Raw genomic sequence first — 16425 nt, 5'->3', positions numbered from 1 at the left:
TCTGTTAGTCACATGTCTGTGGAACTTGTTCAGTTTATGTCTCAGTTGTTGAATCTTGTTGTGTTCATACAAATATTTACACATGTTAAGTTTTCTGAAAAACACAGTTGACAGTGAGAGGACGTTTCTTTTTTGTGTAACTCTTTTCAATAACATTACCTTCATAAAGGTTTTATACTACCGTTCATCAACAGTCAATTAAGCATTTATAGACAAATTATGAATCATTTCTAAACAATCATAAGTCATTGGTTAAACGTGAGATTTATTATGACCACAAAGCACTGACAGATATTAACGGCTTGAGAATCTGACCAAAATAAAACAGCCACAACAGTAATCAAATAAATGCATTTATTTCAGTCATTGTCTGTTCAAAATAAACCAGTGCTTGTGAGTAATCACAGATCGACAGGTTAACAAGTCCATCACAGATCGACAGGTTAACGAGTCCATCACAGATCGACAGGTTAACGAGTCCATCACATGTCGACAGGTTAACGAGTCCATCACATGTCGACAGGTTAACGAGTCCATCACATGTCGACAGGTTAACGAGTCCATCACATGTCGACAGGTTAACGAGTCCATCACAGATCGACAGGTTAACGAGTCCATCACAGATCGACAGGTTAACGAGTCCATCACAGATCGACAGGTTAACGAGTCCATCACAGATCGACAGGTTAACGAGTCCATCACAGATCGACAGGTTAACGAGTCCATCACAGATCGACAGGTTAACGAGTCCATCACAGATCGACAGGTTAACGAGTCCATCACAGATCGACAGGTTAACGAGTTGATCAAAGATGAACAGGCTTAGTGGATCACAGACGTTATGGATGGAAGGATGAGGGGAGGTCACTATGGTGTTGCTATGGAGGTAGATATTGTAGACACAGACAGAACTATAGCAATGTTTTTAATTCACCAGTTCCTCTGTTGAAATTAATACAATGAAAATAATATCTTAAGCCTTGATCAGCTCTACACTCTCAGCAAGCAGCTTGGCAGCCTGTAGGAGAAAACAAAACATGACATCAGTTATTACACTTGTGTTGCCTTAAATCTACATAATAGGCTATTCCACACTTTCAAAGTGAAAGAAAACGACAGCACACACAATCTCAATTCTGTTTTACTTAATTTCTACAAATTGTCTTCGTCCTAGCACCCCTTTTACCAGGCAATTTGACTATACAGATTAAAAGATAAACGATGAAACATTTCATCAGTACGGAGTGGTGTAGGTTACCTCTTCAGTGAAGCATGCTTCTTTGTCCTCAGCAGCACAGCACTTTCCCTTCATGATGCTGTAGTTAGTAGAGATGATCTTCAGATGATCCTCGGTGATGATGGTCTTATGTCTGACCACATCGTACAGCAGTCTGAGGACACACACGGACACACACGGACACACACGGACACACACAGACACACACAGACACACACAGACACACACAGACACACACGGATACACACACGGACACACACGGACACACACGGACACACACGGACACACACGGATACACACGGATACACGTAAACAGACGTTTGTAAACCTAGCGAGTTAAGAGTATATGTACTGTATGTGTGAATTGGTGCCCACGTGTTTTATACACAGTACGTTCTTATTATATCTCCACTCACTTCTTCCCGGATAGCAGGAGATCCTTGCTGTTCTTGGTGCAGAGCTCAGGGCCCATGTGGAAGTCGTTGGCATCCAGCTCCGGGGGCGTAAACTCTGTGTCAGGCTGGATAGCCAGGATGCAGGGTCTCCTCATGGAGTAGGACTGGTTGCAACAGTGGGCGATGCGGGGGTTAATGCTGGAGTAGTCGTCGTCGTTACACGTGGAGTCGAGCACGTTGGTCGACTTGGAAGAGGACAAAGGAAGGGAGAGCTTATTTTAACTTTATTTAACCTCTATTTAAAAATGTAGACTCAGCGATTTATGCATGCCTGTGTATGTGTGAGTATCATACCTCTGTGTGTTTGTATGTGCTTGTGTACATTTGTGTGTGTGTGTGTGTGTCAGACCTTCTCCTCTGCGCAGGGCAAGACTAAGTGGCCTGGCTGGTCCTTGCAGCAGTCATGGAAGACATCAGCCACAGTCTCAGACACAATGTGAAGCTGGAGGAAGGAGGCCTGGGGCATTATCCTGGTGTAGTACACCATCATACTAGAGGAGGAGGAGCAGGGAGGAAGATGAGGAGGAAAAAGAGGAGGAGCAGCAAGAGGAGGAGGAAGAGGAGGAGCAGCAAGAGGAGGAGGAAGAGGAGGAGCAGGAAGAGGAGGAGGAGGAGAAAAAGGAGGAGCAGGAAGAGGAGGAGCAAGAGGAGGAGCAGCAAGAGGAGGAGGAGAAAAAGGAGGAGCAGGAAGAGGAGCAGGGAGAGGAGGAGTAGGAAGAGGAGCAGCAAGAGGAGCAGCAAGAGGAGGAGCAGGAAGAGGAGGAGAAAAAGGAGGAGCAGGAAGAGGAGGAGTAGGAAGAGGAGGAGTAGGAAGAGGAGGAGCAGGAAGAGGAGGAGTAGGGAGTAAGATGAGGAGGAAAAAGAGGAGGAGCAGGAAGAGGAGCAGGAGGGGGAGAGGAGCAGCAAGAGGAGCAGCAAGAGGAGCAGCAGGAAGAGGAGGAGCAGGAGGAAGAAAAGGAGAAAGAGGAAGAGCAGGAAGAGGAGGATAAGTTCATGTTAATAAACAGTGAAATAGCCGTGTATTAAATACGAATTAACCATTCATAAATTATTAAGTAAGTCATTAAAAATAATGATCAATTTACCCATAACATCTGTCGGTTAGTTGTTAGGACTAAATGTGGCGTTAATGATCGCATACCACATGAAGGACATCTACTTTGACCTTTCATGACCTTTGACCTTTCTGTGTGAGAGCATGACCTCTCACCTCTTCTCAAAGTTGTAATCTCCCAGGGCAGCCTCTGCAGCACACATGTTCTTGTAGTATTCAATCTCATCAGTGATCATCTTGTCTATGTTACTGTCGGCCAGCTGCATGGGAACAACAGTGTTAGCCTGCTGAGTTAAAGCCTAGAACCATAACAGTGTTAGCCCGCTGAGTTAAAGCCTAGAACCATAACAGTGTTAGCCTGCTGAGTTAAATCCTAGAACCATAACAGTGTTAGCCTGCTGAGTTAAATCCTAGAACCATAACAGTGTTAGCCTGCTGAGTTAAAGCCTAGAACCATAACAGTGTTAGCCTGCTGAGTTAAAGCCTAGAACCATAACAGTGTTAGCCTGCTGAGTGAAAGCCTAGAACCATAACAGTGTTATCATGCTGAGTTAAATCCTAGAACCATAACAGTGTTAGCCCGCTGAGTTAAAGCCTAGAACCATAACAGTGTTAGCCTGCTGAGTTAAAGCCTAGAACCATAACAGTGTTAGCCTGCTGAGTTAAAGCCTAGAACCATAACAGTGTTAGCCCGCTGAGTTAAAGCCTAGAACCATAACAGTGTTAGCCTGCTGAGTTAAAGCCTAGAACCATAACAGTGTTAGCCTGCTGAGTTAAAGCCTAGAACCATAACAGTGTTAGCCCGCTGAGTTAAAGCCTAGAACCATAACAGTGTTAGCCTGCTGAGTTAAAGCCTAGAACCATAACAGTGTTAGCCTGCTGAGTTAAAGCCTAGAACCATAACAGTGTTAGCCTGCTGAGTTAAAGCCTAGAACCATAACAGTGTTAGCCTGCTGAGTGAAAGCCTAGAACCATAACAGTGTTATCCTGCTGAGTTAAATCCTAGAACCATAACAGTGTTAGCCCGCTGAGTTAAAGCCTAGAACCATAACAGTGTTAGCCTGCTGAGTTAAAGCCTAGAACCATAACAGTGTTAGCCTGCTGAGTTAAAGCCTAGAACCATAACAGTGTTAGCCCGCTGAGTTAAAGCCTAGAACCATAACAGTGTTAGCCTGCTGAGTTAAAGCCTAGAACCATAACAGTGTTAGCCTGCTGAGTTAAAGCCTAGAACCATAACAGTGTTAGCCCGCTGAGTTAAAGCCTAGAACCATAACAGTGTTAGCCCGCTGAGTTAAAGCCTAGAACCATAACAGTGTTAGCCTGCTGAGTTAAAGCCTAGAACCATAACAGTGTTAGCCTGCTGAGTTAAAGCCTAGAACCATAACAGTGTTAGCCTGCTGAGTTAAAGCCTAGAACCATAACAGTGTTAGCCCGCTGAGTTAAAGCCTAGAACCATAACAGTGTTAGCCTGCTGAGTTAAAGCCTAGAACCATAACAGTGTTAGCCCGCTGAGTTAAAGCCTAGAACCATAACAGTGTTAGCCTGCTGAGTTAAAGCCTAGAACCATAACAGTGTTAGCCTGCTGAGTTAAAGCCTAGAACCATAACAGTGTTAGCCTGCTGAGTTAAAGCCTAGAACCATAATAGTGTTAGCCCGCTGAGTTAAAGCCTAGAACCATAACAGTGTTAGCCTGCTGAGTTAAAGCCTAGAACCATAACAGTGTTAGCCTGCTGAGTTAAAGCCAAGACATGATAAAATAAACTTTGTTGAAATTTGAAGTTGCTGCGTCCATGTGGAATATCACATAAAACAATATCAAAATCACAATATGACAAGTGTAAAACTCAGAAAGAACTACTTAAACTTGGAGCAACCAGTTGTGTGAATTCACGTGCATTGAACTCGTTGAGAACACCGATTGGCTAATGGCAAACATGCTATCATGCTCGTAAAAACAAAGAGTTGTAGGGGGGTTCTAGGGGGTTCTTCCTGCTAGTAATGTGAGTTGGAGGGGGGGTTCTAGGGGGTTCTTCCTGCTAGTAATGTGAGTTGGAGGGGGGTTCTAGGGGGTTCTTCCTGCTAGTAATGTGAGTTGGAGGGGGGTTCTAGGGGGTTCTTCCTGCTAGTAATGTGAGTTGGAGGGGGGTTCTAGGGGGTTCTTCCTGCTAGTAATGTGAGTTGGAGGGGGGGTTCTAGGGGGTTCTTCCTGCTAGTAATGTGAGTTGGAGGGGGGGTTCAAGGGGGTTTTTCCTGCTAGTAATATGAGTTGGAGGGGGGTTCTAGGGGGTTCTTCCTGCTAGTAATGTGAGTTGGAGGGGGGGTCAAGGGGGTTCTTCCTGCTAGTAATATGAGTTGTAGGGGGGTTCTAGGGGGTTTTTCCTGCTAGTAATGTGAGTTGGAGGGGGGGTTCAAGGGGTTTTTTCCTGCTAGTAATATGAGTTGGAGGGGGGTTCAAGGGGGTTTTTCCTGCTAGTAATGTGAGTTGGAGGGGGGTTCAAGGGGGTTTTTCCTGCTAGTAATATGAGTTGGAGGGGGGTTCTAGGGGGTTCTTCCTGCTAGTAATATGAGTTGGAGGGGAGGGGGGTTCTTCCTACTAGTAATGTGAGTTGGAGGGGGGTTCTAGGGGGTTCTTCCTGCTAGTAATGTGAGTTGGAGGGGGGTTCAAGGGGGTTTTTCCTGCTAGTAATGTGAGTTGGAGGGGGGTTCAAGGGGGTTTTTCCTACTAGTAATGTGAGTTGTAGGGGAGGGGGGTTCAAGGGGGTTCTTCCTGCTAGTAATATGAGTTGTAGGGGGGTTCAAGGGGGTTTTTCCTGCTAGTAATGTGAGTTGTAGGGGGGTTCTAGGGGGTTCTTCCTGCTAGTAATATGAGTTGGAGGGGGGTTCTAGGGGGTTCTTCCTGCTAGTAATATGAGTTGTAGGGGGGTTCTAGGGGGTTCTTCCTGCTAGTAATATGAGTTGTAGGGGAGGGGGGGTTCAAGGGGGTTCTTCCTGCTAGTAATGTGAGTTGGAGGGGGGTTCAAGGGGGTTTTTCCTGCTAGTAATATGAGTTGTAGGGGGGGTTCTAGGGGGTTCTTCCTGCTAGTAATATGAGTTGGAGGGGGGTTCTAGGGGGTTCTTCCTGCTAGTAATATGAGTTGGAGGGGGGTTCAAGGGGGTTTTTCCTGCTAGTAATATGAGTTGTAGGGGAGGGGGGTTCAAGGGGGTTCTTCCTGCTAGTAATATGAGTTGGAGGGGGGTTCAAGGGGGTTCTTCCTGCTAGTAATGTGAGTTGGAGGGGGGTTCTTCCTGCTAGTAATGTGAGTTGTAGGGGGGTTCAAGGGGGTTCTTCCTGCTAGTAATGTGAGTTGGAGGGGGGTTCTAGGGGGTTCTTCCTGCTAGTAATATGAGTTGGAGGGGGGTTCTAGGGGGTTCTTCCTGCTAGTAATATGAGTTGGAGGGGAGGGGGGTTCTAGGGGGTTCTTCCTGCTAGTAATGTGAGTTGGAGGGGGGTTCAAGGGGGTTCTTCCTGCTAGTAATGTGAGTTGGAGGGGGGTTCTAGGGGGTTCTTCCTGCTAGTAATATGAGTTGGAGGGGGGTTCTAGGGGGTTCTTCCTGCTAGTAATATGAGTTGGAGGGGGGTTCTAGGGGGTTCTTCCTGCTAGTAATATGAGTTGGAGGGGGGGGGGGGGTTCTAGGGGGTTCTTCCCAGTCTTATACTCGTATTTAGGAATTTACGAGATGTCATGAATCAGCATCACACAAAAATAGTGCAATGGTTCAAAAAATCTCTACGGTAATATGTGTGTGTGTTATGTGTGTGCGCGTGCGGCTGTGCGTGCGTCCATGCGGGTGTAATACGTACAGCCGTTTTGACACACTCTGCGTGGTCCTCCTTGTCGCAGCACTGGAGGAAGGCCTGCTCAGCCTCCTTGGAGAACCTCAAAATCACCTGCTGAGACGACTCAGGGTGGCGCACTGACAGCTCATAGATCAACCTGCCAATCAGAACAGTCCATACACAGAAGCTCAGTTAGACAGCCAATAAGGACAGCCCGTACACAGAAGCTCAGTTAGACAGCCAATCAGGACAGCCCGTACACAGAAGCTCAGTTAGACAGCCAATAAGGACAGCCCATACACAGAAGCTCAGTTAGACAGCCAATCAGGACAGCCCGTACACAGAAGCTCAGTTAGACAGCCAATAAGGACAGCCCGTACACAGAAGCTCAGTTAGACAACCAATAAGGACAGCCCATACACAGATGCTCAGTTAGACAGCCAATCAAGACAGACCATACACAGTCAGAATTGTGTGTATAGCGGCTTTTCCATATTCGAGTGTGTGTGTGTGAGTGAGTGAGTGTGAGTGAGTGAGAGTGAGTGTGTGAGTGAGTGAGAGTGAGTGTGTGAGAGAGTGAGCGAGTGTGTGAGAGAGTGAGCGAGCGAGTGAGTGAGTGAGTGAGTGAGTGAGTGAGTGAGTGAGTGAGTGACGTTCCGTACTTCCCCAGGGCTACATCAGGGTTCTCGGTGAAGGTGTGGCAGACAGCAGCTATGTCAGCATGCAGGTCGTAACGCTCAGACAGACTGTCTGGCTTAGTGTCTGGCTTCATGGCCTCAACACAGGAGCCCCTGTCTATTGCATGTTCCTTACAGCACGCTTTCAGACCCGCCGTGCGAGATAACACACTACGGTCACCACACACCTCGTCTACCAGCACCTTCTGTTAGGAGAAACACACACACACACTATCAGATAAGGAGACGGACACACACACACACACGGAGACGGACACACACACACACACACACACACACACACTATCAGATAAGGAGAAGGACACACACACACACACAATCAGATAAGGAGACGGACACACACACTGAGACGGACACACACACGGAGACGGACACACACACACACACACACAATCAGATAAGGAGAAGGACACACACACGGAGAGACGGACACACACACACACACAATCAGATAAGGAGACGGACACACACACACGGAGACGGACACACACACACACACACGGAGGCGGACACACACACGGAGACGGACACACACACACACGGAGACGGACACACACACGGAGACGGACACACACACACACGGAGACGGACACACACACACTATCAGATAAGGAGACGGTGTGTGTGTGTGTCCGTCAGATAAGGAGATGGACACACACTATCAGATAAGGAGGGATGAGAGAGAATGACATATAGGTAAAGAGAGAGAGGAAATGAAAGCGTGAGTGTGGGAAGAGAGAGGAGGAAATGAAAGCGTGAGTGTGGGAAGAGAGAGAGGAAATGAAAGCGTGAGTGTGGGAAGAGAGAGAGGAAATGAAAGCGTGAGTGTGGGAAGAGAGAGGAGGATATGAAAGAGCGGAATAGAGAGATTAAATAACTTACTCTCAGCTTCATGCAGGTGATCATGTCTCCGCTGCAGCAGGGGGCAGTAGTGGCTACGATCTTGTCTACAATGCCTTTCATCTCCTGGAACGAGGCCTGAGGCATCTTCTGACTGTACTGGATCATCTTCCTGTTAGAACAGACAGACACACGCGTCAACCAATAAGACTGGCCCAGGGGAAGGCTCTCCTAGCTCTTAGCCAATTAGAACCATAGATTTTCAGATTGCCATGTCTTACTTGGCCTTGAAAATGCGGTCTCCATATTTGTTGTGGACAATGCACAGGGCCTTCAGTTCATTGACACGGTTCCTGACGAAGTGTTGAAACGTAGATTTCTGAAAAAATAGAGAGAATGTTCTCTTTGGCTATGTAGGTGCTTTACTTTCCATGCCAATAAAGGTGGTGGAATTAAATTGAGAATGGGAGTGACAAGTAGCCTAGTAGTTAAGTGCATTGGGCTAGTAACCGAAAGGTTGCTGGTTCGAATCCCAGTGCCGACTAAGTGAAAAATCTATCGATGTGCCCTAATTGCTCTTGTAAGTCGCTCTGGATAAGAGCGTCTGCTGAACGGACATGAAACAGCATCCAAAATGACACACTATTCCCTGATAGAGTTCTGGTCAAATATAGGGTGCCATTTGGGACACTTCCTGACCTTGGTGTCGAAGCAGGTCTGGGCCTCGGTCTCACCCTTCCCACAGCAGGTAGCCAGAACCTCTCCGTAACTCTTAGTGACGGCCAGGATCACATGAGGAGGTAGCATGGTGTTACGCTTGGAGAACCTAAAGATGAAGCTGCAACACAACACAACGGCTTGGCTTTAGCTCAGCCTCCTAACACAGTATTTTAGCTGCCTGGAGGAGACCTATCCCAGGTTCAAACTCAGCGTCGGTCACAGCCCCATGAGTTGAGTGGATCCACTTACCTCTCCACGAAATCCTTGCGGTCTTTCTTAAAGTCTTCACACTGGTCTGCAGCTGGCGACTCAGAGGTGAGGGACAGGTCCCGGGGAATCTACAATTAATCAATTAATCAATCAATCAACCAACCCATTACTCATAAAGCCCTTTTTAGTTCAGCAGTTCACTGCTTACAGTATCCCGGCCTAGACCTCAGAGGCACAGTAGCTGGGAAACGTGTGTTGCTGTCTCACCTAGCTACACTATATATATATATATATATATATATAGATATATATATTTATTCCCTGATAGAGTTCTGTCTCACCTAGCTACACTAATATATATATATAGTGTAGCTAGGTGAGACAGTGTAGCTAGGTGAGACAGAACTCTATCAGGGAATATATATATATATATATATATATATATATATATATATATATATATATATATAAAAATGAGTGGATTCAGCTATTTCAGCCACACCCGTTGCTGACAGGTGTATAAAATCGAGCACACAGCCATGCAATCTCCATAGACAAACATTGGCAGTAGAATGGGCCTTACTGAAGAGCTCAGTGACTTTCAACGTGGTACCGTCATAGGATGCCACCTTTCCAACAAGTCAGTTCATAAAATGTCTGCCCTGCTAGAGCTGCCCCGGTCAACTGTAAGTGCTGTTATTGTGAAGTGGAAACGTCTGGGAGCAACAACGGCTCAGCCGTGAAGTGGTAGGCCACACAAGCTCATAGAACAGGACCGCCGAGTGCTGAAGCACGTAAAAATCATCTGCAACACTCACTACCGAGTTCCAAACTGCCTCTGAAAGCAACTTCAGCACAAGAAATGTTCGTTGAGAGCTTCATGAAATGGGTTTCCATGGCCGACGTCGGCTGGAGTTGTGTAAAGCTCGCTGCCATTGGACTCTGGAGCAGTGGAAAAGCGTTCTCTGGAGTGATGAATCATGCTTCACCATCCTGCAGTCCGACAAACGAATCTGAGTTTGGCAGATGCCAGGAGAACGCTACCTGCCCCAATACATAGTGCTAACTGTAAAGTTTGGTGGAAGAGGAATAATGGTCTGGGTCTGTTTTTCATGGTTCGGGCCCCTTAGTTCCTGTGAAGGGAAATTTTAACGCTACAGCATACAGTGACATTCTAGACGATTCTCTGCTTCCAACTTTGAGGCCCTTTCCTGTTTCAGCATGACAAATCCCCGGTGCACAAAGCGAGGTCCATACAGAAATGGTTTATTGAGATCAGTGGGGAAGAACTTGACTGGCATGCAAAGAGCCCTGACCTCAACCCCATCGAACACCTTTGGGATGAATTGTAACGCCGACTGCGAGTCAGGCCTAATCGCCCAACATCAGTGCCTGACATCACTAATACTCTTTTGGCTGAATGGAAACAAATCCCTGCAGCAATGTTCCAACATATAGTGGAAAGCCTTCCGAGAAGAGTGGAGGCTCTTTTTGCAGCAAAGGGGGGGACCAACTCCATATTAATGTCCATGATTTTAGAATGAGGTCTTCAACGAGAAGGTGTCCACATACTTTTGGTCATGTAGTGTATCTTAAGATGAATCACCTCACCTAGCATCTGCTAAATGACTAAAATGTAAATGTAGAAAACTCCCTAGAAGTTTAGTTTATTAATTCGAACCATTAAAAAAAAAAAAACAAGCACACATAAAACTTTAAAAAGCCAAACATGCACAAAGAAACCATGAGAGGAACCTGACACATAGTGGGTGGCCTATCTTACCTTGGCCTTGTGTTCCACGAAGCAGTGTGTCCTCTCAGTGGCAGTCTTCTCACAGCAGTGCTTCAGATTGCTCTTCTCAACTAAGGTCTCAGAAGAACACACAGCACTCTGGAACAGGTCCGCCTGCACACACATAGTAGTACACTTTTTAGCCAGCAGAGGGTACTGTTGTATCTGTACAGGACATTCAAAACCATAGAGATAGATAGAAGACTTAGAGGGATTCATTTATTAAAAGGTCCTGACGTTTTTATCTGAATATCAAATCATTTCTGGGTAGCAATTAAGTACCTTACTGTGATTGTTTTCAATTAAAATGGTCAAAAAGAAACACAAATAGCTTCTTAGCAAAGAGCAATTTGTCAAGCAAGAATTTTGGTAGGACTGTCTGGGTGTGGTCTGAGTGGGGAGAGGAAAACAGAAAACTAGCTGTTATTGGCGGAGTGTTTGGAACTCTCTATCTTATTGGTCTTTTAACTAATTTACCGCCTGGTGATGTCGCCATGGAAGGCCAAAACTCAACCCCACCAAAACAGGATGAAATTTCAGGCGGCCTTTTCAAACAGCTCTTGAACTAAACATACTTTTTACAATTTCACAATATTATTCCAACCTCTTCGTGTGGAAATATATATAAAACACAGGGGGGGGGATCACGTTTTTTGACAGCACTGGGCCTTTAAACCAGGGTTTCCCAACCCTCTCCTCTGCCCCCACAGGTGTTCTACATTTTAGTTGTAAACCTAAATTGGCACACATGATTCAATTTACTAATGCTCTCAGCTGAAAGGATATTTTGTTTGGCGACTTCGGGTCTTTTGAGCATCATGCTATACTGTTTAAATGTCAGCCACCAGTGCTGGCCATAACCCTGTATAGGCCCCACTTTCTGTACTGATTTCACTGAACTATTGTCTACTGTCCTTGAGAACTATGATAAAATCATTGTGTTGGGTGATTTCAATATTCACGTTGACAAAGAGAGTGACTCCAAGGCCATTGAATTATGAATCTTTTGAGCTCTATGGACTTTATCCAACATGTTACAGGGCCCACCCATATCAGAGGCCATACTCTGGACCTGGTTAATACCAAGGGGCTTTCTACTGGGCCCACCCATAACCACAGCCATACTCTAGACCTGGTTATTACCAAGGGGCTTTCTACTGGGCCCACCCATAACCACAGCCATACTCTGGACCTGGTTATTACCAAGGGGCTTTCTACTGGGTCCACGCATAACCACAGCCATACTCTGGACCTGGTTATTACCAAGGGGCTTTCTACTGGGCCCACCCATAACCACAGCCATACTCTGGACCTGGTTAATACCAAGGGGCTTTCTACTGGGCCCACCCATAACCACAGCCATACTCTGGACCTGGTTAATACCAAGGGGCTTTGTACTGGGCCCACCCATAACCACAGCCATACTCTGGACCTGGTTAATACCAAGGGGCTTTCTACTGGGCCCACCCATAACCACAGCCATACTCTGGACCTGGTTAATACCAAGGGGCTTTGTACTGGGCCCACCCATAACCACAGCCATACTCTGGACCTGGTTAATACCAAGGGGCTTTCTACTGGGCCCACCTATATACTATACTACCTTGTTACCCATAGCACAGGGTAATACTGAACACATTATGAAGAAACGGGCTCATTTTTTCTAACTTGATCACTATTAAATCAGAATAATTAGAGATGGGCTCTTCTCCACCATTGATGGCCTGATAAATCCTACACCCCCCCCCCCCCCCCCCCCCATGTGAACTTTGCTCCACATATAAATGTGATGAGTTTGCGGCATATTTCAGAGATAAGATTAACATTATGCTGGGTATCAGTCAAGACCTGATGACACAGTGACATGCTCAGGAAAGTGATATCACATCTTAAGCTACTTATTGTTGGCACCAAAGCCCAGTGAGAGAATCTGGCCGCACATTTTATTTCACGGGCAATAAAGATAAAAACACCAGGTAAAAAAAAACCTAGGTGTTATTTTAGATTCTAAACTAAATTTCGAATCATACATTAGGAATGTGACCAAAATAGCTTTTTTACCACCTGAGGTACATTGCCAAGGAGCGGGCCGTTTCTCTCTCAGGCTGATACAGACAGACTTCATCCATGCTTCAATTACAAGCAGGCTTGACTACTGTAATGCTCTCCTCTCTGGTCTACCCAAGAAAGCCATTGGTCGACTGCAAAACATACAGAATGCTGGAGAACGGGTACTGACCAAGACCAGACGGAGAACACATTACACCGGTTTTAAGGTCTCTGCACTGGCTGTCTGTGAGTTTAAGAATTCATTGCACGATTCTTCGATTGTTTTTTAAATCAGGGTACTAATGTGCACCACAATACATGTCAGACATGCTTTTAAATTATGTACCCAGTAGGTCCCTCAGGTCCTCTGTCACTGGACTTTTAACTATCCCAAAGCCTAGAACCAAGAGGCATGGAGAGGCAGCCTTTATTTATTATGCCCCCAGCCTCTGGAATAGCCTGCCAGAGAACCTGAGGGGGACCAAGAGGCATGGAGAGACAGCCTTTAGTTACTACACCCCCAGCCTTTAGTTACTATGCCCCCAGCCTTTAGTTACTATGCCCCCAGCCTTTAGTTACTATGCCCCCAGCCTCTAGAGTAACCTGCCAGAGAACCTGAGGGGGACCAAGAGGCATGGAGAGACAGCCTTTAGTTACTATACCCCCAGCCTTTAGTTACTATGCCCCCAGCCTTTAGTTACTATGCCCCCAGCCTTTAGTTACTATGCCCCCAGCCTCTAGAGTAACCTGTCAGAGAACCTGAGGGTGACTGAAACTGTGGACATATTTAAAAGAGATCTTAAAACACACCTTTTTAACTTTGCTTTTCCTTATGGTGCTTTTTAAGTTGTTTAGTTTTTTGTCATTCTTTAGTTTTTTAAATCTTATGTTTGTTGTGTAGTACATTTTTCTGCTTTTATTTTCATAGTTTTTTATTGTTTTCTTTTCCTGTGAAACACATTGCATGTCTGAAATGCGCTGTATAAATAAAGCTTGATTTGAACTAATCATCGAGCCTTTGACTAATTAAATCAGGTGTGCCAATTAAGGGTTAAAACAAAAAATGTTAAACGTCTGAACGTTGACTAAAAACATCAGTCACTAATGCCCAATTACATACAAACCCCTACCTCTGGCCCCTCCCCTCCCTACCTATGGCCGTGCTGGCCCCTCACCTCCCAACCTCCTACCGCTGGACCCCCCCAGGCAAGGCTGGCCCCTCCCCTCCCAACCTCCTACCGCTGGACCCACCCAGGCAAGGCTGGCCCCTCACCTCCCTACCTATGGCCGTGCTGGCCCCTCACCTCCCAACCTCCTACCGCTGGACCACCCAGGCAAGGCTGGCCCCTCCCCTCCCTACCACTGACCGGGCTGGCCCCTCTCCTCCCAACCTCCTACCGCTGGACCACCCAGGCAAGGCTGGCCCCTCCCCTCCCTACCACTGACCGGGCTGGCCCCTCTCCTCCCAACCTCCTACCGCTGGACCCCCCAGGCAAGGCTGGCCCCTCCCCTCCCTACCACTGACCGGGCTGGCCCCTCTCCTCCCTGCCCCATAACGGTGGCCCCTCCCCTCCCTACCTACCACTTCTGGCCCCTCCCCTCCCTCCCCTCTATCCCTGTCCCCTACCTACCCTTACATTTGGCCCCTACCTCTGACTGGGCTGGGCACATCAATGTGATTGGCATGTGTCAGTTAGGGATGAGGGGGTGTGGTTGGGGTCTCTCACCACGTCCCTGTTGCAGTCTTCTAGGGGTTCGTCTGAGCAGCATTGGATGCCCATGGTGAAGGCTTCCGCGACCAGGGGCACCACGTCATCCAACAAACTATCTGGAAGGTTCTGAGCCAGCCCTACTAGTGCCCTACACACACACACACACACACACACACACACGTCACAACTCTCCTTACGTAAAACTCCAGCCGACAAGTTTAAAAATGTCCACGGTGAAAGCAAATGTCCCAGATAGATAGGCAAACACATAAGCATGCATGCACACACACACACACACACACACAGTAAGATTACGACACTTCACCAAAATATTTACACTACACTGCTGTTTGAACCCAGTCCATTTTACAATCAGCCATAGCAGAGAAATTCCAGATGAACAAAATAGGACAAATCAAATCCATGTAAAAGTATTAAGTGGTTAAAGAATCTTGAGGTTCAGGCACTCAGGTGAGTTTGAAAACAAAGTGACCCCATATAAAGGCAGTGATGAAATAAAAGCTTTTAACATCTTTTCTCACATAGATTTACTCACATAGCCTTGAATCCATCTTTCTTGGCCTCTGTGAAGATGGTACAGATCTGATTCTGAGACCGGGCTGATACACACAGCAGCACCAACAGGCTGCAGACAGCCAACAACTGCATGATGGAAGGTAAGACTCACGGATGGAGGGACGAGGGGATCTAGCGATTGAGCCCAAGAGTAGAGACACAGGGCTTCTTTATACTTTCGTGGAATTTGTCAATCATTAGCTAACCTCTCTCTCTCTATCATTTGGGTCTGTCTGTCACACAGTGGTCTCTCAGTACACACTGATGGTCAGATTAAATGTTTTCTAGTTAGTTATATGGAAATCCAACCTCCCATATTAGACATATTACAAAAGACATATTACAAAAGATTCCTATCCTTGGAGATGAAAGTGCAGAATCTGTGTGACGTAATTGTGTGTGTGTGTGTGGGGGGGGGCCTGGGACACAAAGGTCTGAAGGTACAACGTCCACTCTGCTGTGTCTCCAAACTGTCCCCATACAAACCTACCATGTACCATCTGACAAGTAAATATTTCCACCATGAATCGATCTAAACTGATTCTACCTATATACAACCTACAGTAGCCTACAATGGAACAAGGTTCAATGGTTTATTTATGTAACCTTTATTTAGGCAGGATCGGATCCCATTAACAAAGGTCTATTTTACAAGGAAGTACACAAAGATAAATAAATAAAAAACACAACCATAAAAAACAATCACAATCCTCACTATTCATGTTACTAATAACAGGAATAGTAGTGAAAGATGAACGGTATCAGGTGTTTTACCTGTTTTGTAATTCATTATCAGTTGGCCAATAGATGATGTGCATTGTTATAGCTATTATGCATACTTTGTCGATACAAAAACGAATGAATGCAACTGTTTATGTAAAATTGTTGTCAATAAAACTCCCGAATGAAACTGTTTATGTCAAATAGCGTTGTATTCTACTTGTAGCTCTGACAGTCCTGAAAAGAAAATGGCAAAACACTTCATTGTGAAGCGAAATACAAGGCGGTGGACATGCAGATTAATGACGATCAGATACAGTGAGGGGAAAAAGTATTTGATAAAATCAGCAGGGGATCAAATACTTTTTTTTCCCTCAGTGTAAATGAAAAGCAGTCTGGGGCCTGACAGGGTTCATGTGCCCAGGAATAGACCTACACCACCGCAATCTTACACAAACACCCCCTCTTGGACTGTCAACAAACTTTTAGCCTACACAAATTACACACCCCATGTACATAAACACGTGGACACACAACACCCACAC

General features: G+C 46.1%; 1 protein-coding gene across 1 annotated transcript; it reads right to left on the bottom strand.

The window, feature by feature from the left end:
• Nucleotides 1-339: 339 nt before the first annotated feature.
• LOC115200616 (serum albumin 2) lies at nucleotides 340-15429 on the bottom strand. Its single transcript, XM_029763802.1, has 14 exons — nucleotides 15141-15429; nucleotides 14600-14732; nucleotides 10815-10937; nucleotides 9071-9159; nucleotides 8801-8939; nucleotides 8383-8480; nucleotides 8144-8273; nucleotides 7226-7446; nucleotides 6588-6720; nucleotides 2903-3006; nucleotides 2042-2183; nucleotides 1654-1877; nucleotides 1259-1391; nucleotides 340-1018 (listed from the first exon to the last, which is right to left on the bottom strand). The coding sequence occupies exons 1-14, from the start codon at nucleotides 15251-15253 to the stop codon at nucleotides 974-976; spliced, it is 1827 nt and encodes a 608-aa protein (XP_029619662.1). The 5' UTR covers nucleotides 15254-15429; the 3' UTR covers nucleotides 340-973.
• Nucleotides 15430-16425: the final 996 nt, after the last annotated feature.

Source organism: Salmo trutta, chromosome 9, assembly GCF_901001165.1.
Source record: "Salmo trutta chromosome 9, fSalTru1.1, whole genome shotgun sequence".
NCBI classification, from domain to species: Eukaryota; Metazoa; Chordata; class Actinopteri; order Salmoniformes; family Salmonidae; genus Salmo; species Salmo trutta.
Note: the sequence above shows the minus strand (reverse complement) of the source record. Positions and strands in the feature narration are given on the sequence as shown.